Source organism: Centroberyx gerrardi, chromosome 18 (genome assembly GCF_048128805.1).
Source record: "Centroberyx gerrardi isolate f3 chromosome 18, fCenGer3.hap1.cur.20231027, whole genome shotgun sequence".
NCBI lineage: Eukaryota > Metazoa > Chordata > Actinopteri > Beryciformes > Berycidae > Centroberyx > Centroberyx gerrardi.
In genome coordinates this window covers 14,012,385-14,037,632 of record NC_136014.1, presented here as the reverse complement: position 1 = coordinate 14,037,632, position 25,248 = coordinate 14,012,385, and the positions used below count along the sequence as shown (strand labels likewise).

At 42.3% G+C, this 25,248-nt stretch overlaps 1 protein-coding gene across 2 annotated transcripts; it reads left to right on the top strand.

Moving 5' to 3' along the window:
• Positions 1-1,040: 1,040 nt before the first annotated feature.
• On the top strand, positions 1,041-23,730 carry hbs1l (HBS1-like translational GTPase). 2 transcript variants are annotated; one of them, XM_078289814.1, is made up of 18 exons: positions 1,041-1,174; positions 1,821-1,886; positions 3,074-3,205; positions 3,485-3,748; positions 14,001-14,109; positions 14,565-14,812; positions 15,656-15,821; positions 16,032-16,149; positions 17,303-17,449; positions 18,262-18,336; positions 18,511-18,628; positions 19,308-19,376; positions 19,505-19,609; positions 20,099-20,189; positions 20,483-20,591; positions 20,801-20,901; positions 21,701-21,845; positions 22,361-23,730. In XM_078289814.1, exons 1-18 carry the CDS (start codon positions 1,132-1,134, stop codon positions 22,370-22,372), a joined length of 2,118 nt encoding a protein of 705 aa, XP_078145940.1. In that variant the 5' UTR covers positions 1,041-1,131; the 3' UTR covers positions 22,373-23,730. The 2 variants fall into 2 exon arrangements, with proteins under 2 accessions (XP_078145940.1, XP_071775128.2); XM_071919027.2 differs by lacking the exons at positions 14,001-14,109; positions 14,565-14,812; positions 15,656-15,821; ... (9 more) ...; positions 21,701-21,845; positions 22,361-23,730 and adding an exon at positions 4,430-6,980.
• The last annotated feature ends 1,518 nt before the right edge of the window (positions 23,731-25,248 follow it).

Sequence of the window (25,248 nt, the reverse complement as noted above, 5' to 3'; positions counted from 1 at the left end):
CCGTACCTTTTGTGGTAGATAGGCTATATAGGTCGCGGAACCAAGATTGTAGGAAAGAGTGATGTCACTCATTGGGTGCCTGTGCGTGTGTGTGTGTGTGTGTGTGTGGTGTAGAGTGTGGGCCTAGATGGGTTGGGCTCTAACCAAAGGGCATAACCTTTTACAGAAATGGTTTAGACAATCACACCCCAAGATCATAGGTGGGATTACAAGTCGTGTGTTTGTGTGTGTGTGTATTTGGGCAGACATGCTTGTTCTTTCTATGCACTGCTCCTGACCTCTTTAACTGATATGATTTTCTCAAGGTAGTGCAGAGAGAAAACTCTTTAACCACTTTAGCTTTGTTGATATATTGTGTTCCCTTTCTCAAATCATGAGACATCATAAATTGTTAGTGAATTGACTAGTGAAACTTGTGTAATGACCATGGTGCTTTCCAGATTTACACACACAAGACTTAAAAATAGGGGTTTATGTGAAACTGGTAATTGGTGAAATGTAACAAAATAACGTATGCATTGTTATTTTTGGCTGATGCTTGTGACCGTTCTGTTATTGGACAGTCAACCTAACCACCAGGTCAGTGCTGCTCCACCATATTGTTGAAGCATATCCCTCCTCTTGTGATGATCATGGTGATTAATTGTACAGTTGTAAGCTAAATGTTGGGCTAATTGCTATTCTTCCTCCCTATTATTCTTACAAATCAACTCATTCATTGCTGACAATTATTTGCTCATCAAACTATTAGCTGACTGAGGGTCAGTTACTCTCTCTCTCAGATCCTGGATCTGCTAGTGCAGCCGATGCAGCCGCATGGATGGAACGACAACAGGAAATTACGTCAGCGAAAAAAAATCAAAATTCTGGCATGAAAATAACTTTTTACGTTTTTCTACATTGTAAACCATCAAACAAAAGACGTACATGCAGGAAAAATAAATATTAACAGTACCTTTAATTTTAAAATATTTTTTTCCCGAGACTGCAGAATCACGTTTGACCCCCTACTGCTGCACTTTCACACACACAGCAGCAGCAATGGCAGTTGGGCAGTGAGACACATGCTACAGCAGTCTGTGAGCCGAAAAACATTTATACTGGGGCCGAGAGAAGACACATAAAAGCAAAATGTCTCGGCACAGAAATGTCCGAGGTTACAACTACGATGAAGGTAGATAACGTAAATTAGAAGGTGCTGGTGACTGTTTTAAAGCTCAAGGCAAGGCCTCAACCCGCTAAACTCATTAGCCGGGAAGCTAAACATTCAGTCTGTTTAGCTATTAGTTAGCTCAGGCAGCTAGCTGGCAAGATAATGTTGCTGTCGTGTCACTTGGCACCTGGCGCAAGCCAAAGTGCACTTAAATAGATAGCTAACTTTATTTCTATACGTTAAACATAACATTATACTGTTAGAAACCTGACACCATGTCTCTGTAACTAACGTATTCCATGATGTTTATGTTTGGTACAGTTAACGTCAGCTACTTAGCTTGCTAGCTTTCACCAGTGTTTTGCTTGAAATTATAACAACTTAGCGCACTCATGGATCTGCTATATTTACACCCCCTTACATTATTACTAAGAGTACATCCTAATTGTCAGACTTATTGGTAATTACCCTAGAAAATTCCCCAGCTACCAAATTGTATGCTACCTATGCCTTCAGTTTGTTAGGCACTCGGTAGAGTTGCTGACAAGGCAACTGACAGCTGTCACAAAGGGCTCTTTCTGTTTTATACAACCACATTATTTATGTGTGTGTATGTATGAAGGACAGGAAGTGAATCACATCTGAACCTCAATTGTGTTTCCCCCAGACTTTGAAGATGATGACATGTATGGACAGTCTGTGGACGATGACTACTGTATATCACCAGCAACAGGTTGGTATCAGTGAATTCAGTATCCTAGATGGGGTTTTAGCCAGGGGTTAAAGTGGGATTTGGCAGGTGGGGGAACCCTGTTTCCGGGGGGGGGGGGGGGGGTACATAATTGGTGGGGGGGTCAGAAAAAAATAGCAATTTAAAACAAATTTCCTGCATTTCTACACCACCTAACCTCTTGGATTAAGTCAAGAAACAGCAACCCTGTATAATGTTAACCAAAAATGTAAAATTATGTTATATTACTAGATTTCAGCATTGAGGTGCTCACATTCATGATTTTGCATAGGCATACTAACCTAAAAACCTATTATTGGGAATCGTGAGAAAGTTTCAGAGCAACACAGAGCATCCCCGTAACCATAGTAACTCACTCTCACTCCTGCCTGCGTGCGCACGGCGCGAGAGGAGAGGGAGAGACGCAGAAGAGCCGCTGACTGAGATTACTCTGAGCACCATGCATGGGAATAAATTACAATATAATAGATTTGTGTATATTTCTCGCTATTCAGATGGTCTGAATAACTCGCTGCTGCACGGTGCGGCTCTGTCTCGTCTGTACGTGCACTGTCAGTGTCTCTTGTCACGCCGTGACGTTATCAGTTATGAATTTGTTTTTCACTGCGTGAGAAAATGGACTTGTGGCGTGAGAGCGTGCGAAAAGTGTCAATTGCGTGAGTCTCACGGTCAATGCGTGAGAGTTGGCAGCCCTGTGAACTCGCTTGACATTATTATGTATGAAACTGCCAATCAGATTTATTTACTTATTAATCGATGGTGCCGGAACGCCGTTCTGGATCGTTCCGGCCCACTTTAACCCCTGGTTTTAGCTCTGATATGTGCTGCACGTTTCTACTCTCTTTGTATGGGAGAGACAGACCCATTGCAAATTGTGACAGTTCAATGTTACCTCGGTACGTATGTTTGCTGTTAAACAAGGCAACGTTGAGCTGTCAGGAATTGCAATGGAGTTTGATGCAATGTTCTGTCCCAGTCAAAGAGAGAATGGCTACTTTTACGGTTTAATGAGAAAATTGAGCAGTTTGTAACTTTTTTTGGTTCACCTTTTGACTGTAGGTAAAGGATTGAATTAATCACAAATGACCCTTCACTCACTTTAGCATTGACCAGATATGTGTCTTAGCTTGTAATCAGCCAATGATTTAAAAGGTTTTTCGTTTCCACAGCGGCACAGTTTATCTACTCACGCCAAGAGAGGCAAGCACCCAACGTGGAGCCTGTAGAGGAGGAAGAATATGAGGATGCGGATGTACCTATGTCACCTACCGTCAGCCATAATCTTGACCCTCTCGATCAAGGTAACGTCATCATCATTTTAAGACTGCACTGACTACACTAGTGGCCAATAAGAGAGGGCCTCTGACTCTTTTATTTTGTTGAGTAAAATAACAGATTTTAGAAATGTATTAAGATCATGTTAATTCAGTGGTTTTGTTTATTATAAATATAGAAATATAAAATATAAAATTCTCTTTTTCTGTGTTGTTCTGTATGCAAGCTGTACTTGTTTCTGGACCCCAAATGCGATGCGTGTGTTTCTGTGTGTTGGTGTACTAAACATGTGTTGTTCTTTGTAGCCAAGCTGTACTCGTGTCTGGACCAGATGCGGACTGTGCTGGGAGATGCAGTGCCAGACTCGGCCTTGACCCAGGCAGCCATGAGATGTGGTTTTGACCCACAGAGGGCACTGGATGCAGTCCTGGCTGAAGACACCAAGCCAGCCCCGGTCACCAGAAGTACCAATAAGGAGATGGCATCGGTACCAAAAGCTAACCAGGAGAAAGCGCCACCAGCTCAAAGAACCAGTCAAGAGGCCTCGGCTGCCCCACGCCCAGAAAAAGGTACGCCTGGAGTGGGTTGTGATTAACAAGCCAAAATGTGACCTTTTTAGTGGTCAGGAATTCTTCTCCTGGATTGGTCCAACATTATTACATGTTAAGAGAATAAAGTGGGTTTTAAAGGCTTTCTTGCATTATTTGGCAAACATGGGATCTGGGAATGTTATGATCCAAAATGATTCGAAAATGTGACAGAAATTTGTTCACAATGGCTTTTCATAGATCTAGTCTCCTTTGAAGAAATAATAACCCAAATAACAAATTACCTGATTCCATAAGTACATTTATTATACAGTTATTTATCTAGGCAAAATAAGATCTGGGTTATTCGGTTCAGCTATTAATCAAAAATAGCATTTCAACGTAGACATATGTACAAATATTGGTAATGGGAATTGCCTCAGGTTAGGCCATGGAATAGTAATGGAATTTGATTACCCAAAATGTGTAGGAACTATGCAAATAGTTTTAAAAAGGGTAAAAAGTTAATATTTAAATATCTGACTGACTGTGGGATGGCACATTTTTAAAAGCATACAAATACAAATGTTTAACAAAATGCCTTTTTTCTCCCTCTTCCCCCTTATTCACGGTATGATCCATCTGCTGTCAATCTCTCAATCTATCCTGTGGTCCTCCTGTCTCTCTCCTCTCGTCAACTGCGATTGGCTTTTGTAAGGTAAGGAGCCTGCTTGTCCGCTTCTCACACAGACATTGCATCCAAGACACACAGACCCCATACGGCTGGACACACACACACACAACCATGTGTGCCAGCTGGAGTGCTGAACTTGCGTGACCTCCTGGTTCAACCTAAAGCTGACCCAGTGCTTTGCACTCCTGAAAGTCAGAGTTTTATTGGGCAAGGCATTGGGTCAGGCATTAGCAGTGGTACCAGTCTGGTGCAGCTCATGTCTCAGCATGAGCAGAAGAGTCAGGGGGCGGGAGTAGTTGACACACGGCAAGGTTTTGGCGTTTCCTCATTAGGTGCTCTCACTGCAGGTCCTAATGCACCTCCCTCCCTGACGTCTACCCCTCAGAGCAGTCTCTCATTAGGAACGTTAGCAGCTTTGAATATGTCTTCAGCATCTCTCAGTTCAGCCCCCTGTGCCCCTCCTCCCTCCCTCCTTGCAGCTTCGTTGAGTAGCCTGTCGCTCGGCAACCCCAAAGTGACAGGTTCAGGCTCCTCTCTGGCTCCTGCTCCCCCTGGGCTCAGGAGTCTCAGCTCTGTCCTCCAGAGCAGTCATTCAATTGAAATTGGGACTGGAGGCAAAGCCACAACGGCTGATCCTAAGGGAAGCCCATCATTGGCTGAACTAATCCAGGAACACTCAAACCACAGCCCAACTCTCTATAACCCGTTTCCTGGTCCCCATAGCAACATAACTTCAGTAATGCCACAGGGTTCGGCAGCACCAGCACAGATACTGTCACTGTCTCAGCTTGCTTCACAGCACCAGAACAAGGACACACACATTCTCCCTCAGTCACAGAGCACTGAAGGACCAGCACACACACTCTCCCTTTCTAAATCAACCAACACCGGTCCTCCAGGCCTAGGCGGATCGCTCTCGCTGTCTCAGCTAGCCTTGCAGCATCAAACCAACAATCCCTTAGGTGTCTCTCAACCCCTCAGTGCTGAATCGCCGGCAAATGCACTGAACCCACCGCCTGGCCGCTCCGAGGTGCTCTCTCTGTCACAGTTGGCTTCTCAACACCGAGGCAAAGCCTCCACCACCTCAAATGGGCCAGTATACTCCCTCACTTCACTCCTTTCACCAGCAAAATCAGAGGGGGCTGGTGTGGCTGTGGCAGGCAGTTTCGAAGACGGCGGGACCAAACGTAAGCTCCACCCAAAACCATGTTACCAAAACTCCAGACCGTCTAGGTTGGGTCAGAACATTGATTTGACTGCGCTCATGGCCCAGTCGCCCGGCGTGGGTCCCCATCACTATGACGACGACCTCTCCTCCCCCTTCTCGCCATCTCCAGTCGCCTTGCGGTCAGGTTGTACTGTCTTTGCCCGACCGTCTGTATTTGCTGAGACTTTGTCGCTTCACGCCCCCAGCCAGGAGAAGAGGAAGGGAAGGATGATGAAGGCCAAAATGAGAAGTCAGAGGATACGGAGCGGTTACCAGGCCTTCCTCTACAGCTCACAGGCCCAGCTGGTCAAAGCCAAAGAGCAGCAGACCCCGCTCTTGCCAATCACACCCTTCCTCTTTGACACGCCCTCACCTGACGACATTGTTCGAGCTAATCAGAAAAAGGCTTTCACCAGGTAGAGCAGCAGAAAGAAAGAGACTCTGCAAGGAACAAAGTAATGCTACTTAAGTGGCCCTGAGAAGTATTTATGTATCTCTCTTTTTATAGAGGCAAACAAACAAGTGTATGTGTCGCCACTACACATTCTGAACAATGATGCTTCACTCAAACAGGTTAAACAGGATGACAATAAAGATAGTCAGTCACTTTTGGCAGCTTGAAAATGGTCAAACTGAGTAACTTAGAAATTACAACTGAGTATTTTAAGAACTTTCATAGAGACTGAATTTTTTTTTTCTCAGCGATTATAGGTTAGCATTTTTTGTACATTTTAACTTTTAGTCTATTTTTGTATGCTTGGATGGCCATTGGCTTTTTTTAATTGCAATTTTTGTATGACAGTAGTGTAGTCTAATCTTATCCAGGGAAAATTATAGTGTATCTCTCATGGCATGGCCTCCTTTCTAGTTTAAGTTGCATCTACCCCATCTCAAAAGGGAAAGAAAAAAGAGGTTGATTTTGTTTGCAGGTGTGCTGCAGCTATTGGAATATGGATCAGTTAACCATTGTGCTGGTTTACTGCTGCTTGTGTTTGAGATCATGGGGTAGACATTTTGGTTTGGAGGACACCTGGAGATTTTCCCATGAGCGAGCGAGAACACACGCACGTGCGTGCACCCACAAACACACACGTACACACACAACACACACTCGAGCATAGACACTCTAGTACATGTTTTAATTCATGTGTTAAATATTTAAGAAATGAGTTTAATATGGTATGCAATCACTATAATAAAAATGTATCATTGAACAGATCAAACTGAATGCCTTCAGTCCTGAGGTAAAACGGGGACCTTTTTGCTCTTATGATGTACAAATGGTTTTGATGACACTGGGTGTGTCGTCACACACCGCTAGAGGTTTATTTGTCAATTTTTAAATAAAGATGACCTCATTTATGTACTCTGAATACGCCTCTGTCTGGGCGTGTCTCTCTGGCTGTGTGTGTGTGTCTGAGTGAAAATGTGTACCTTTGAGAATCATGGTGATTTTACATACCTAATTAAAACATTAAATGATTCCTTATGTGTTTGTATAATATATGAGAGTTGAGTATGTATATGTATGAGAATTGTGTATTCAATATAATTCTGTACTTACGGATAATGGAGGGTTGGACAGACTAATTGACGTCAGGGGAGCAATGATGTAGCTGTACAGTTTTTGTGGAAGGCGTGCATGTTTTCTAAGTGAAAGGTATTGAAAACAACATTGCATTATGTATCTGGTGCAGTGTATGCATTTTTTTTTAGGTTAGGCCTAAGTCTCTTAGGGCATCTCTTCTCTTTAGAGTGAGTCATTGTTGTTGGTTAGGGTTAGGTTTAGGGTTAGAAATGAGAATCCTGACAGTCAAAGGATGAATGTTAAAGACCAGGTGTAAGACTGAAAAAGGATTGCTTCAAGGACTGTTAGATAACATCACATACCAACAACAGCAACTGCAAAGAGGCCTGTTATATATCCTGTCTTGTTAACCTTAAAAACAGGGAGTCCTATCACTGTTAGTGTCAAGCCTCTAGTTGTATGTCCTGTAGTTTTGAGAAAGGAGGAAAAAAAGATATGGACTAATGTCAAAATTTCCTTCAACTATTTAGCCTCATGTTCTTACCCCGCCTCATTGTTTTCTTAAATGTTAGACTGTCTTTGGAGTAGAGAGAGCCGTGTGTAAACTTTGTACAGGTGCAAAAAGCCGAGTGAATTGGACCTTAAGGGTGTCAAACATAGACTAGTGAGCCTGAGGGAGAGGATAGATAATAGAGGGCTGATAGTCGTAGTGATGAGAAGTCAAGCATGAGAAGTCAAACAGGTTTTTGAGTGTACATGTAGTCACGGTAGCATTATGATGTTTGGAAATGATAAGTTATCTTTGGGATGTTGTGGTCTGTATATATATATATATATATATATATATATATATATATATATATATATATATATATATATATATATATATATATATCTGTGTGTGTGTGATGCTATGCTTGTGTTTCAGATTTTGCTCAGTGAATTTCTCGAAATGGCAAAATGTCTGCTGCTAAAAAAAGTGTGTGTGTCCAGCTGTTGTTTTGGCCTGTTCTCTTGAGGCGAGTGAGTGTGTGGGTTTCAGCAGGAAGCTCTACTCTGGGAGAAAATGTCACCCTAAGTGCACATCGACTGAGTACACCAGTCACTTTACTCTTTTCTCTCTCTCTCTCTCTCTCTCTCTCTATCTCTCTGTCTCTCTCTCTCTCTCTCTCTCTCTATCTCTCTGTCTCTCTCTCTCTCTCTCTCTGACACCACCTACGTAGGAAAATCTGATCATGTCTCTCAGCTTTCACAGCTTTGTCGAAGGCTTTGACGGATCAAATCGTTTTGTGTCTTTGCAGCCTCTGCCTTTTTTGCAAGGCACAAACATTGTTGCACAAACATGGTTCTTTTGTTGCGTTGTGGTGCAAACATTGGAAAATGTCATTACTCCCTACAAGACTGGTCAAAACATAAAGCGTGTGTGCATTTGGATACATACCATTAGTGCTTCTGCTTTGTGGCAGTGTGGTACTTTTGCAGTAAAAAAAAGCTTGAGAAAGGAAAAATTGTTTATGTTCAGTGGTTAAACTGTGTAGCTCTTTGCTTTCTTCTTCTAGGCCAATCTTGTGTGCGTGAACAGCAAACAAAGCTGTGTTTATAATTGCAAGAAAGACTAAAAGAGTTAGACAGTGATATAGTATTTTGGGTTCTATTGAACTTAAAGCTGAAATTAAATACTAATATTCCTCATAAAGCATTGATATAGCAATTAGCAGCAGTCATGTACAGTCCCCACAGAAAGTATCCTGACTTTCCGGATTTTGTGTTTGACTTGAAAATGGATTGAATTGAGATTTGTTTTTTGTCAACAATATATACAAAAAACCCATAATTACAAGTTTATTAAACATGAAATACAGAAGCATCTCAATTAAGTAAGTATTCAACCATGAGTCGATACTTGGCAGAGGCACCTTTGGCAGCTGTGGGTGTTCTTCGATACGTCTGTTTGAGCTTGGCACATCTGGATTTTGGGATTTTCTTCCCTGCAGATTTGCTCAAGCTTGGTCAAGTTGGATGGGGAGCGTCTGATCAGCTATGTTCAAGTCACTCCACAGATTTTAAGTCGGATTCAATTCTGGGCTTTGGCTGGGCCACCCTAGGACTTTCACATCCTTGCTCTGAAGCCGTTCAGCATTGATTTGTCATTGATTTGTCACGTTGGAACATAAATTGTTGACCCAGTCTTAAGGACTTAACTGCACTCTAAAGCAGGCTCTCCTCAAGAATGTGCCTGTATTTACTGTAGCTCCATTTATTATTCAACTGTTCAGAGTTCAATTTCCATTTCATCCACCACAGAATCTTCAGCCTCACGCTCTGAGTCGTTCATGTGTCATTTTGGACACTCCAGGCATGCTGCCTTGTCCAATCAATCGTTGCCACGGATGAATTATTTTTAAATAATTTGAAAAAACTTGAAATAATAATACACTTTGATATTATAAGTTATTGTGTGTAGATCGGTGACAAAAATACGAATTTAATTCAATTTTCAGGCTGCATAGAAGAGAATCCTCAGGTCACTGACATTGTGACTCAAAATTGACTGTGGTGAGTAGGTGGGTGGAGAGCAGCAGGGGACGTCTTCAAAGTTGTCACCCTGTTAAGTGTTGAGCGGTGGTATTGACACTGCGTGTGTTTGTGTGTGACTCATCCTGAAAGGGGTCAGATGGGTCCCACTCAGAGCTTTTCCCTCAGCCAGCCTAACCATTTTCATTATTTTCATCAATTTTCCAAATATGGTCCGTCAGACCATTTCCCGCACCTATAGTTTGAGGCTCACTGGTGAATCAGTTGATTTCGAAGACTCATTTTGACCGCCAGAGTCAGATAAAAATGATCCTAGATCAGCATTCTTACTCATTTTGGTCCAGATTCTGGTATGTGTGAGTCAATCCATATGACGACATACTATCAGTGAAAGAGTAACTTGTTGGTCTAGCTGTGAGGCCACATCTTCATGAGAGGATCCCACTTATCAAACTGAACAGGTAAAGTCAACAACCCATCAGTGTACACAGTATTAAGTCAAGTCATAGTCAAGCATTAATCAAGCAGTTGTTAATCAAGTTAGATGGGGTTTTTGTTATGTATTTTTTTTTATTTATCAGTGGACCTATAGAGTTTTGTTCAAATCAGTGAGTGTAGTGTAACATAGTTATTAGTCACTCAGCCTTTAGCGGCCTCAAGTGGTAGGGAGAAGAATTCTCCTTCAACAATTCTCTCTTCCACTGATGACCCTAAAAGCAGTTAATGAAATTCAGTTCGGTTTTAAAAAATATTTGATCGAAGCATTGTTTTTTTTTCAATGCAAATTCAGTGCATGGTATGGTGTGTTATCAATGCATTCCAACTTGGATAATTAAGTGAGATATTGAAAAATATTGATGGATTTTAACACTTTGAGTTAAAGAGTTGGTTTGGCTATAGCATCTCTCTCCATCGCTCTCTCATGTCTCTCTCTCTCTCTTAGGTCTCTCTCCCTCTCCGTCCCGCCACCACCTTGCCCTACTAGGCTGTCAGAAACCCCTTTTACCTGCTCTTTCAACCAGAGCTCTTACTTTAGGTTTGCGTGCACAATTGTGTGTATTTTGGGGGTAGTATTTGCATATCCTGGGCTGAGCCCTCCTTCCATCCTGTGCTCAGTTGGGCCCTCAGGCCAAGGCGTACAGGTGACTCACCCACTCTGAGTCACTCCAAGGGTCTCCTATGCCAGAGAAATCCTGGATGGGAGGACACCAACTGTTTACCTGCCAGTCTAAACAGTCTAAAGACATCCTGGTCTAAGCCTCAGAACCTGGTTGCCCTGTCTTGTTGCTCTCAGACCCTCCTGTCAAAGCTGCCCCCAGGGTAGCCCAAAAAATTGATCTGACAGTCAAGTTGTTTGCAGAGCCGTTAAAGTGTTTGACAGAGGGACCTGTCCGGTAGTTAAAATGGGGACTGTTTAGTACTTCAGAATAATCAGTAGAATCAGTAGGGTTGGCGTGTCTGTTTTACCCCAGGTTAAAATATTGGTTTGAAGATCTAAAAAAAAACCCTTAAGTAGTACAGCTGACACTGTCGGGGGATAATTTTCAGTTGGTGCTCTAGATTGTTAGTTTTCATGTTGTGGTTTGGTTTAAGGTTTTTGTTTTGGGCCTATTTGATTAGGTGGATATGGTTTGATTAGTTCTTAATTATTCTCAGTGGCTTGATTGAGATAATTTGTTTCACAGCTGAAGTTCCATAACAGTAATTTGCAAGCTGGTCAGTGCAGTATGACACAGGTGGTAGAAACCTCCACGTCACTAGACTTGGGACAAGAAACTCCCCAACACCCAGCTGCAGGACTAACGGAAATTCCCCAGAGAGCATTTTTCCATCTGATGATGCCGATTGCTGTAGGAAGGCTAACTGTTTCAGACCTAAATATATATATTTTTTATCTAGAATTGCACTGACCATCCCCAAGGCTAGTGATACATTCCTATTACTATAAGCCATCTGATGCACAGCCGGCAGTTTATTACTAACCATGCAACCGTTTTTTATGAGGACCTGTTTGACTGACATTGCCCTGGCTTTCCCCTTTTTCCACCTTTCAAAGGGATGTGGACAAGTGTGTGGGAATATATGTAGTTGCTGCTATTTTATTAAAAATTTTGCTGCTTTTGCCTGCAGCACGCTGCCTGGCTTGTGAATCAGTGTTTCAGAATGAGAGGGACTTTTTTTTTTCTAATGCAGAGCCAGTCATTCAGAGATAGCTTGGTTAGAGAAAGTCCATTAATAATTCTCATGAATCACACCTCATTTTCCCTCAGGGTTTTTTTTTTTTTTTTTGTGTTAAGATGAATAAACTGTTAAGTGTTTCTTTGCATGCAAACAAAAGGTACTAGCACAAATTATATCCCTTCTTAATCACACACACAAAAGAAAAAGTGAGCGAAATGAGTGTTTTTATGTGTGTGTGTGTGTGCATATCTTTCAGTTCATGCAAGTGCTGTTCAACCATTAGTGTGCGATAATACACACATACGCACTCAGCCTGGTACTTCACTGAGATCTCAGCCTGGTACTTTGCTGAGATGACACCTTTTCAAAAGAATCATTCCGCGAAATGCTGTGTCACACTGCTCTATTTATGTGGAGACGGGATGCAACGGCCACTTCTGAAATTAACCCTTTCTGAACCAGGATGTCACCGCTACACACACACTCTCACACACATAAACACACACACACTTACACAGAGTCTGCAGTAGGCTTGGTTGTACAGCCCAGTCTAAATGAATCAGTAGCAGGTTGATATGACTGGGACTGCTGGCCATTTGGGACAGGGATGACAAAGCAATGACCTCAGCAAGTCTCACTACTGCAGAATATGGACTACCAATCAGATAGGAGGCTCAGACTGCAACTGATTGCAACACATGGTCACACTATAGCATGTATACTTTCTATACCAGGAAAGCACATGAGCACGAACAGGAAAATACAGTTATGTATTTTGTAACCATTTCCCCTGGATGGCTCAGTTGATACAGTAGTAGTCTTTATTGTTGAATAGACCACCGAGGTATTTTATGTTACCATAGTCAGGCACCTTATCAGAGGCTGCCAATGCAAGGAAAAATGTGTTGGCCTGTGTAATTCATTTTGTGAAGGACCATATGTGCATGTTTTAGCCCATTTACTACAATTCACGCATACTTAACATTACCACCGACCATTTTCCAAAGTATACCATACTTTTTTAGATTTCTTAATCACAGGTCTGAATGCGTTTCTCCTACCCGCCAGGTCAGGCCGCAATTCGTTTCCATTCATTTCAGTACGGTACGAAAATCAACCTTCAGAGACTTCAGAAACTTGCTTGCGATAGGTTCCATTACAGTGAACATCGCGCCTGGGTTTATTTTTGTCAAAGTTACTTTGTTGCTGTGTGGTAATTTAGTTCAATGTCCGCATTAATTTGAATACTTTACACATCTACTGGTGCATTCACATGCTGCTGGGAAGTTCCAAGATGACAAACGATAAGCAAACATGGGCATTGTGAAAAGCACGATATGGATTTGGCTTCTTGCTTTTAAAGTTTGTCTGCCTAACTACAAAGTAGGAAATTCCTTTTTCCAATTTATCGATTGCACATGAATGCAGCATTCCTCTCTGTTGCACACAACAGAATGTACGACTCCGCCAGAAAATAGTCTCTGAAGAAAGGATTGTTTTATGAACTAAATTCAAATGTCCACTTCTAAACCCGGGCACAAATGTTAGCCAGAGCAGAAGGTTCAGGCCTATCACATGAACGTTTGAATTAAAAAAAAATTGGGAAATTGAGTAAATATTCAAAAATCTAAAAAAAAAGTGTGGTATGCTTGGAAAAATGGTCAGTGGGTATGCGTGCAGTCTCATGGCGTAGGGCTGCATAATCAGCATTCCCACAGCTAGAAAAGCAGAAACCAAGTCTAATCTGTGTACAGAAATGCACAGCCTGGAGCTGTCACATTGACTGTGAATTGGCAACTGACTTTGTGAAAGTTTTAAATCCAGCTGTTCTTTACATAATATTTGTGCTGTTGCTGTGAGCCAGAAAAGGTACTCTTATCTTTGGAAAATCATCTCGGTAAAGATTAGAGAGTGGGAGAAACTTTTCTGTCTTGTTTCTAAGGCTGTGGGAGATAGTAGTGAATGTTGACCAATGAAGATAAAACTGTCCAGGGAATTAAAGTACCATATTTTGAAGCTGAAATGAATTAGCTGTAGTAAAGAATCCTATTCGCCACCATACGTTCCTTTTAGACGTGTTAGCTGCAATGAGTCATGAATGCATTTGTCTGTCAGCGAGTGTGCATCTGTGTTCCTCTTTTCCCTTCAGCTAAAGGCAGAGATGTGTCTCAGAACAAGCTGGATTCAGAAGTGGTACCCAAAGTGGCCCGCATGACTGTCTCTGGCAAGAAGCAGACCATGGGCTTTGATGTGCCCAGGTACCTAGCACACACACACACACACACACACACACATATACAGGATGCTTTAGTGTCTTGGATTAAGTTCCCAGAAAACAGTAAAAACATTTCCTCCAACTATTTACATTGAAAATTACTTGGCCTTTGGCAAGACAGTTAATGGTTAGGTTTACATACACGCTACTGCTGAATTTCCTAGCCATGAAAAATGAAAAGCAGTTAAACCATACCATTGGATGAACTGTTGATATGCTCAAAACATCACTCAGAAGTTTTAATGATCTGGTCCAGAGTGGTTACCATAGTCCAGTCGAGGAGCTTTCTTTTATACGAGGCCATCTAGAATAAGAGTACCAGTAGGAGTATCAGTAGTAGCAGAAGTAGTAGTATCAGTAGTATCAGAAGTAGTATCAGTGCTACTAATTATAAGGCTTTCTATCAGTGTGGTAAAACTCTGTCACTTCTCTTCTCAGCACAGGGGAAAATGGCGTTGTCACCGCCTCAGTCCGGCGAGGTGGCAGCCCTGAAGACGGGACCGTGACACCAGAGCCCACCTCCAAACGTCCTGAGACCCCATCTAAAGGGTCAGGCGGAGGGGACGAGCCCCCCGCGGCGCCCACCCCAGGCCGCACCCCGGGGAAGGCCAGGCAGCAGATCAATGTCAAGGCAGAACTGGAGAAGAGACAGGGGGGCAAGCCTCTGTTAAACTTAGTGGTTATAGGTACAAAACCTCACTCACAAGTTTCAAGTTTAGTTCAGTTGAAAGCACATTGTACATCAAGGTTTCAACACAGTTATAAAAGGATAGAAACAATGGATTGTGAACAAAACAAAGACAAAAACAACAATGTAGATAAAACATTCTTTCTTACTTAAGGCACACACTAGTCTACATTGAAATACATTCAGGGAAGTTCTGCTTACTTTGTTTTTCTACACACACCATTTTTGGTATATGTATATTAGAAATGTATCAGATGCAAATTGGACAGTAGGTAGGCTTACGCAGTCATTTTTCATTTATTTTTGACCTGTGCATTTGCCGTGTGTATTTGTACTAAATGAGGCATATTGTAGAAACACATGCAGCACAATGCAGTTGCACAGTCAGATTCTCTAGTTCTCAGCTACACCAGAAAAAGTGACTAGGTACTTTCAGAAGTGCAGATGATTGTTTCCCACAGCCTGTGAAACCTTTCGTTTTACCACGGGTCTTTTCCCTTCCCCCACTCACCGTCAATCCTTATTTCCACTTCTGTCTATCTCACTCCGCTTGTGCAATTCTATTTCTTTTCTGCTCTTCTCCGTGGCTTCCCCTTTTCCGTCTCTTATCTCCTCTCCCTTCCTGTACCTGCCTCGTCCCTCCTGTCATATCCTTCCTCTTTCTCTCTCTGCCTGTCTTCACCCCTCCCTTCATCTCTCCTTGCCTTCCCTTTATCCCTTACTCTCTTACTCCCCCCTCCCTCATCCCTCCCAACCTCTCTTCCTCCATCCATGCCTCCCTCATTCCACCCCTCTCTCCCCTTGGCATCATTAAATCATCCCCCCCCCCCCCTCTCTGCAGGTCATGTGGATGCAGGTAAGAGCACACTGATGGGCCACCTGCTGTATCTGCTGGGCAACGTCAACAAACGCACCATGCACAAGTATGAGCAGGAGTCAAAGAAGGCCGGCAAGGCCTCCTTCGCCTACGCCTGGGTCCTGGATGAGACCGGCGAGGAGAGGGACAGGTACATTTAGGCGTGTGACAATACACACATGTAGGAAAACACAGATGAACATATAAATGCACACATACAGTGTGTATATACACAAAAAAGGCTCTCTCACTGCATTATTGTATACAAAACACCTCATTGCAGATACATTTTTTTGTGTGGTCACATGAAATAGGTACAGAAATAAAAGCCCATCAATTATTTATGCGTGCTTTGTTCCAGAGGTGTGACAATGGATGTGGGCATGACCAAGTTTGAGACGGCCTCTAAGGTGGTGACCTTGATGGACGCGCCGGGACACAAAGACTTCATCCCCAACATGATCACAGGAGCTGCACAGGTATGCCACGCAAAACCTTCTCCCAACTAGGAACTGCCAAAATCCAATCAGCCTCTGCAGTGTAGAGAGAGAGCAATATTTACCTTTTTATTGATATTAATGATTTTTGAGCCTCTGCCATTTCTACACTTGCACAGACTTTGAGTCCTACCCACCACCGTGAATATATCAGTACGGTGGACTTTATTGAGATGGACTTTATTGATCCTCGAGGGGAAATTAGGTGTCTATCTGAGCTTTGCAAACCTCAGCTTCATGAGACTGGTTCCTCTCCTCAGCATACCACACCCCTCAGCATGATTTGAAATAACTTCTGTGGTTTTGGGTGTAGGTGACACAAGGTGTTTTTGCAAGCATGGGTGTGCTTGCCTTGTCTGTGTTTTGGGCCACCAATGTAATTTCTCTTTTCACCAGATGACTGTCGTCTTTCGTTTAGCCATCACGTTTAGCCTCATCATGTAGTGACTAAGGGGTTTCCGTAGTGAGTAAAGGAGGGCATTCAACGTCGCACACCAGGGGCTTCAGAGGATATCTCACACCCAGGTCTCCTCCCAGGGGAAAAACCTGTAAATACCGACAGTAAAGCGTCAGCTCATTAATAAACAAGAACTTGACAAATAATTTAATATATTGTGCATTTGTTGTGAAATAGGGGTATATGTGCACAGCACCCCTGTAAGGAAGGTTTTGAGTGTGTCTGCATGTGTGAGATAAAGGGAAATACTTGGGTTTTTTATATGTGCATACATTATGATATGTATCTAGACTTTTCTAGTATGAGTGTTTATGTCACACACGGCGTCCCGTTTTGCCTTGACATTGATCTGCTAAGTGTCATTTTTTTTAATGTTTTGGCTCCAAACTCTATGAGGTTAGACTACATTTTCTTTTGAGGATATTTTACAGCCATATTTGCCTGTAAAAAAAGGACCTATACAAAAGCTGTGAAGTTGTTGACCTGATCATTTGAAAGGGCTTAAAATGCTTTCAAATTAAAGCTGACAATCTGCACTTAAACCTCATAGTCACCGTCTCATTTCACATTTAAAGTATGTAAAACATCAGAATGCAGCTGTCCAATGGAGCTCAGTATATATGTGAGCGTAATGCTTCTGTCTTCCTTAATATGCATCTTTCTCCCTCCCTCTCTCAGGCTGACGTGGCGGTGCTTGTCGTGGACGCCAGCCGAGGAGAGTTTGAGGCGGGCTTCGAGGCAGGCGGTCAGACCAGAGAGCACGGCCTGCTGGTCCGTTCGCTGGGCGTCACTCAGCTGGCTGTGGCCGTCAACAAGATGGACCAGGTCAGACCAGCCACGCCGCCCGCCTCCGCATTACTGACATACGGCAGGGATGCTGTTAGGGCAACAGTACACATACACTCAAAAGCCCTATCTGGATGACATTAGGGCAACATTTGATTCTTAACATCTTAGAATAAAATACATACTTACAATATTATTCCCCCACATCATCGAGGAGGCATTTCACCACTTTTCAATGCAGAAAAACAAAAAAATCAAAACACATAACCCAAGTGGAGGTCGAAATTGGGAGGTGGATGTATGTGTGGATTCTCACAAAAAGGCATAGAAGGATTCACGTAACACCATCAACCTTTGTGGCCTATCAGCAGACATAAAAAGAGGCAAACCGTCCATTATTGGCCCAATCAAACAATATGGGGTCACTGGAGAGCTCATTTCCAGTTTAGATATAACCGCCCTGCCAATTTCTCCAAAACATGTTCCAGTGGTAGAAGGGCAGCCCTAATGGCCACTGAACAAATGTAGTGTTGATCGGCCATGTGGTGTTGAGATAATTGGCTAAAATACTTAAAAGTGGCAAGAATCCTAATGTGAAACAATTTGGTAATGGGGCATGGAAGAAATGATTAACTTTTGGGGAAAATCCGGCATGTGGAGCTGACATATATTAACAGTTACATAGTGTTGGTGGAGCTATGCGTTCTACTGAGTGCCATCCTTTTTTTTGGATTTCACCCTACAGTCACTGGCATGTGGCTGAAACATTTCCATTTCAAAACATTGCTGGAGGTAAAGTTTCTGTGTGTGTATTTTTTGCCTGTGTGTATGTATGCGTCTACACAAAACAGGTGAACTGGCAACAAGAGCGGTTCCAGGAAATCCTCTCCAAACTTGGCCATTTCCTCAAGCAGGCAGGCTTCAAGGTGAGTTGGCACCAAATCTGACTTGACTGCCTAGGAGGTTATTACACAATTTTTCACCACATTTTTTTACCACATCAAATAGAAAATCAGGTTCTCTTTGGCCAAGAGAAAGTATTCCCCGTAGCATATTCCCTGCTGGCTTGTGTTTCATCCAGTGTTTTTCTGTTTTTGCAGGAGACTGATGTCTTCTACATCCCCACCAGCGGCCTGTCAGGAGAAAACCTCGTCACCAGGAGTTCTGTTCCCGAACTCACCTCCTGGTACTCCGGACCCTGCCTGCTGGAGCAGATTGGTAAGGCACACTGGCGTGGATCAAGCTCCCCAAAGGGTTTGCTGTCTATTGACACTTAGACCCAAGTTTCTCTGCTAAAAGACAGAATGTAAAAGCTGAAATAGCTTTTCTGCTGTATGTTCATCATGGTTCATTTGCAAATGTGTGAACAGATATGGCAATCTTCAAATGTTCTTGTGCATGTTAAGTGTGCTGCATTAAACGTCCATCTTCACAAGTCATCTAGTCTAGTATTGAGTCTTAAAATTTAGTTTTTGTTAAAATGCATGAAAAACATCTGACAATGGGGTGAGATCATTTCTACTGCAGTTTCCCCAGTAGGAGATTTTTTTCAGTTGTTTTAAGAGAAATACGATTTTAAGACTCAACACTAGACTAAATGACTTAAGATGGATATTATTTGCAGTGTGCCCCAATCATAAATGAGAGAAAATGATGATGATAGTTTCTAAGTGTTTGTGTGTCAACAGTGTTACTGTCAGTATAGAAAGTGCTGATCCAGACTGATGGCTTGTGGTGATGAGGCCACAGCATTACTCAACCAGTTACAGAGAAAGTGATTCATTTTCACTGGACACCAGACTTACGGTGGTTTTCACTCATTCTGCCGGTTCTCATGGTCTTCTTCCTCTTTACTCTTTCCTGTCTGCTGTCTTCTTTTTTTTTCCCTCTCTTAAAGATGCCTTCAAGCCCCCTCAGAGGTCTGTAGACAAGCCTTTCAGACTGTGCGTTTCAGATGTGTTCAAAGGTAAAGTCACAGACACAGAGACTTGTATACATATGTGATTCTGTTTATGCCCCTGGTCATTCCATCAGTTCCTTCAAGTTCATTGTTTTTATGAAAGAGATGGCTAAAGTTGCGTTCTCTGTTCCCAGACCAGGGTTCAGGCTTCTGTGTAACAGGGAAGATCGAGGCTGGATATATTCAGACCGGAGAGAGAATACTGGCTATGCCTCCCAATGAGACCTGCACTGTCAAAGGTACGCCAGCACTGGTTTGTCTGTGTTTTTCACCAGTCCCTAAAGGACGGGATTCAGCCTTGGTGCTAAAATGGCATGGTGGCTGACCTTGGTACTTCAGCTTAAATTCTCATGTAGCCCAGAAGGCATTTTCCCAATAGGTGGCCCAAGGAAAAGGAAATAAATAAAAATAAACTATTGTATTTGCTCCAAGGGCCGGACAACACAGACCTGGAAGCATGAAGGGCAAATATTTTCAGCATATGCGCTGTGTGAGCAAGTTGCGTTGAAATGAACGGGCAGCCATTTTACCATACCTTATACAGATGTCTTGATGCATGCATGGCTTTTCCTACTATGAGTGAATAACATGTCAGCATCAAGCATAGCTGCATCTGAATGTATCTTAGGTGGAGAACTTGTGAAGTGAGTGGTGATCTTTCTGGTGACACAACACTGCCATCCTGTGGCAGCTGGGTGACCTACACACTCTCCATATCTGTACTGTAGGAATCAGTCTTCATGATGAGGCTCTGGACTGGGCTGCAGCAGGAGACCATGTCAGCCTGACGGTCACTGGCATGGACATCATCAAGATCAAGTAAACCTCTTACAATCCAGAAGATAATCTGTAATAGTGCTAACACTGGCCTTTATCTTAAAGGTTTATCTTAACCATGTTCATTTAAACACTTTGTTTCATGTTAAATGAAGATGATTCGGTCTAAATTTTGACATGACATACCTTTCATTTAGTATTAGTGGTGGCCACTATTTGTGTAATATAACCAGTAAAATGTAGCCCCTCTCTCTCTCTCTCTTTTTACTTGTTATGTCTATTTTATTATGTTGAGATTATGTGATGTTTATTTAGTGTTTGTTGCTTCCCTCCAGTGTTGGCTGTGTGTTCTGTGACCCCAAGGAGCCCATCAAAGTCTGCTCCCGCTTCAGAGCCCGAATCCTCCTCTTTAACATTGAGGTCCCCATCACACAAGGCTTCCCTGTGAGTGCACGCACACAAACACACACACATACTACTAAGAATTTTTTTTATGTTAATTGCAAATAAGTTCTGCATCTACATGTTTACAACTGTGTTTCTGATTAATTTTGTGCAGATCATTGTATATGTGTTTGTTAATTGTGTGTGTGTGTGTGTGTGTGTGTGTGTGTTTGTGTGTGTGTGTGTGTGTGTGTGTGCTCTTTGTGTAGGTACTGTTGCATTACCAGACAGTCAGTGAGCCGGCCACCATAAGGAAGCTGGTCAGTGTTCTACACAAAAGCAGCGGCGAGGTCCTCAAGAAGAAGCCAAAGTGAGTGGTGGAGGGAGGCATTATGTTGTGTTTTGTATTGTAAATGTACAAATCAAGCCTTTTTTTTTTTTAATGTTCTGTACTGTGAAGAGTTAGTCTGAAGCAATTTTTTAAAATGACAAAAAAGTTGAATAATACACTTCCAGTCAGAACTTCCAAAATGAAACCATTACTAACGAACATGTCTTGTAAGATTTTTTTAGTAGAGTATTATAAAGTACCAGAGTGAAAATAAACAATACATCTAAGGGGCGATCTGTAGTGAAATGAAAAAAACAATTGTTGTTTTCCCTAAAATGTCCTGTTTACAACATATATTCATAGCCATAAAGTCTTATGCCATACATAGTAGTGAATGAAGCACCAAAGCTGTAGGTAGGAATGAATAGAGCTACCTTCAGTTGTTGACCTCAAAATGTTTTTCAAGTGCCGCCCCAACACGGCTGATGCCATTTTTTGCTAAGATAGTCTTTTCGAGGGAATGCACTTCAACCATTAATTGCACTTTTACTGCAGAAATTCCCTTTTTTCACTTCAAAACATGGCAAGGGCAGATGTTTTTCATTGCAGTCATTGCAGTTTTCATGCAATAAACACACAAAAAACAGCTCTTTGCATTTTTCTCCACAATCAGTCCTCACACAGCTTTTTCATAGATGATGAACACAGAAAACACCACAAATTACCTTTCAGTTCTTAGTACTTAAAGCTGCAAAATCAAATATTTTTAGTTAGAGCAATTGAAATGAAATCCTGGAGGGTGTGGTATGGTGGCTTATTGTGTCTCTTGCCTGTTAAGGTGTTTGGGGAAGGGTATGAATGCCATTGTGGAGATCCAGACCCAGAGGCCGGTGTCACTGGAGCTGTACAAGGACTACAAAGAACTGGGCCGCTTCATGCTGCGCTACGTAGGTTCCACCATTGCTGCAGGGGTCGTCACTGAGGTAAAGTGGAACAAAACAACTGTACTGATGCCTGCAGAAGTCATCTAAAGAGTAACCACTGGATCATATATCGTAGCATTTATTTAAAAAATGGGTAGTTGTTTTTCATCACCACACTGTACTTGAGTTTTATATCTTCAAATTCTCTCTTTGTGACTCATTTTTGGCCTGAGGACAGTTTTTCGAAATTAGAAATAAGACAAAAAAGAGATGAACAGGCACAACTTTCTCTCTATCTACTATCTAATAAAGGCAAAAATGGCCAATAATCATTTTTATTTTTCTATCTTTAAAAATGTGGTGTTTTGGTCACAAGGACCTACATCAGACTGACTAACAAAGGTTCTTTTTACTGAAATATTACTGAAATATTGTGTTTAATACCACAAGAATCAGTGTGTTGCGCTGGACTTGCCATCCTTTGCAGGTGGCACTAACGTGATCACTGTGTTTTTTTCCCCTCATTGATAAAAGTGACCTTAGCCAATATCCCTTTGGCTTTTCTGTCCTTGCAGATCAAAGAATGACGACCGTTCTCATCCAGACAGTCCAAACCAGATGCGGAGACTGCATGCAGCTGGAGACAAAGTGCAATTCCTTAACAGACGTGTCATTCATGAACTCAAAGCGTCACATCCATCCATCTGTCCATCCAGTGCAGTAGCTGCTTCACCTAACTGTCCTGACAAACACTAACTGCAACAGCCCACCTAGATAACAGCCTTGCGGCAAGATGCCACGCAGCGAGCTCACGACGCGTCCGCCAGCGCGTCACGCCAGCAGCCAGCCTGACATCCCAGTGATGCAGAGCACAAGCTACAGCCTCCTCCGTCAAACAAGCCCACTACCCGGCCACACCCACTTCCACCCCCCCCACCCCCACCCCCCCCCAACACTGACAACCTATCACTCCGCTCTCCTGTGTCAGTGAAACCTTGCTGCTCTGAATTCTCTGATGTCTGATCAAGCCAAATCAATCCACTTCTGAAAGACAATCCTGCCGTGCTGAGAGTGTTTTCACAGTGATTCGTTTTACTGTATTCCCCTTGAAGGAGCTACGGCCGATCCTTTATCTTGACTGAATACCTAAGAACTTGGGTTTGGCAAACTAGTTCAGGTAGTTTAAGTGTTTGAGCCGGTCAACATATCAGCCAGGCACAAGGACTCCACTTGCTTACTGCTGTATTTATGGAGTGTGTCTCAATAAGAATGAATGAGTCCATATTTATCCCTTATGTAAAATTAAGTCAATCTGTGGTTCAGCCATTCTCAACTGGACAGGAGATGAGGATAGAGCACATCACAAATCTGTTTTATTTTTATTACAAGACACAGAATCGATCTCCTCACTGGAATCTAACTTGGAAAAAAGTCTAATTTTAAATTTAGATGTCAGTGAAAGGATCAGTTGTGTCTGTTATTTTATGCAGGAGTCTTTGATATTCAGTTTACCACAATTAGATTTATTTGCATCTCTGATCTCAGCTTTTTTCACTGTTCAAATGACAAAGCTGCGGGAACAAGCTCCGGTTTACTCTAACCAAGGTAGAGTAGTTTGTGAACAAAAAGGGAAGCTTCAGTTGTTGTCCAACTGGATAAAGTGACAGAATTCTGCCTTCATCCCAGAAGTTTGTTTGAAAACCCAACAGCTGTCATAAATATTTTTATAGTTAGACCTCATTTGTGTTAACAAAAGAGACATTATTTAAACCACTTCTTCAAGTGAGATTAAGCAAAATGCTTTTTGAAGGGCTGATGTGTTGCTTCCTAACCAGAACTGAGCTGAGTCGAGAGGGGGAGTTTGGAGGAGCTCTCTTTCTCTCTCTCCATGTGTTAAATCAGACATGCTGGTGATGACGGTGTGAATAAAGGTGATGTGACATGAGCATGGCATCAGTTATCTGTGATTTGAGTTTTGATTTCAACAGTCTCAACTCTCATACCGCTGAACTGCATCCACATTAGAAAATCCTTTAAAAGCCTTGTGACAAATTTCGGGCATTTGTGGAAATCTCTCAAAATCTCTTCAAGTCAGTTTCAACAACTTTTTCAACTACATTCTCCTTTTTAATTTATTATTTTATAGAGTGCATTGAGCCTACAATTCAAAATTGCCTTCATGGCATCCTTGACCTGTGCAAAAATCCCTGAACAAAAACTGCAGTGGTCCAGCATCGTTTCTGTCCTTTCCAACCTGTCAAAATTCACAACTAAAATTATGTATGAAATGAGAATACAGAGAGACAGAAAGGGAAAGGAAAGAAGTCAGGAGGAAAACAATATAGGAAAATGGAGAGAAGTGGTGTGTGTGTGAGAGAGGAGACCTAAATGAGTCGGTGACTGGTTGATGGAAAGAATGAGAGTGTAGGTGTAGGAATGCCAACACAGGCCATCTCTCTCTCTCTTTACTGTGTATTGTGTAGGACTCACAGGCAGCTCAAAAGTCTGGGTGGCGTCATCACCCTCATCAGCAGCCTGTTAGTGCTGCGACTCTCTTCTTATGCGTGTGTCTTTTCAAACAGTTCATTTCTGCATGTCTCTTCAAACAGTTGATCTACAGTGTGTGTGTGTATTTCCAGCTTCAGTGGACTTCTGCTTCATCACTGCATCCTCGCATTCTTTCACTGAGCTGCTGGTTCCGGCTTGGCAGCTACTGATGGTGCCCGCTGCACAAAGCTCTGTAATGTTTGGTTGTCGATGCTCTCCATCACTTCAGGAAGAGAAAGAGTGAATCCTGATTTTTTTTTTTATTGTGCATCACTCCTACAATGTGTGTGTCACTCACTCATCACTCTCATAATGTCAACTGAAAACTAATCAGAGCTTTTCAGATATAAGGCAATCCATATCACACACAATCCAAATAGTAAAAAAAAACTAACAAATAAATTCATTCATTCATAAAGGGTAAAAATGACAGACTTGACTGGATGTCAGAAGTCCAAAAGACACAAATAAATCCATAACCACATTAGACCCCATGACCATTGCCGCACATACTGATCATTTCATTGCTATCTAAGTGGAAAATTCGATGAAATTTTCTGTTTTGGTTCCAGTGATCATATGGCTGTGTGTCATAGTGAAAAATCAGATCTGCTTTGGTGGAATAAAGTCAATATGATCTTCAGTCCAACTGTTTAACACCCAGACGGCACAACATTAAGAAAGTCCTGACAGGAACATTTACGAGATGCCGCACTACATAATGACTCACTTTTTCCATAACTGGGTGAGTAATGCTGTGGCCTCGTCGTCGTTGGTCATCAGTCTGGATCATGACTTTCTATACTGACAGTCACACTGTTGTCACATGCTTTGACACTATAAATCTCTCAATATGTCTCATATGGGGCACAATATGAAGCTGCCTTTGCAATTTCAGATCACACGTTTGCTGGTG

Coding starts and splice junctions, on each gene's coding strand:
- hbs1l (XM_078289814.1), top strand. CDS start 1,132: ATGTCTCGGCACAGAAATGTCCGAGGTTACAACTACGATGAAG. Junction 14,813..15,655: donor GTTAAACTTAGTGGTTATAG/GTACAAAACCTC, acceptor CCCTCTCTGCAG/GTCATGTGGATGCAGGTAAG. Junction 15,822..16,031: donor ACCGGCGAGGAGAGGGACAG/GTACATTTAGGC, acceptor GCTTTGTTCCAG/AGGTGTGACAATGGATGTGG.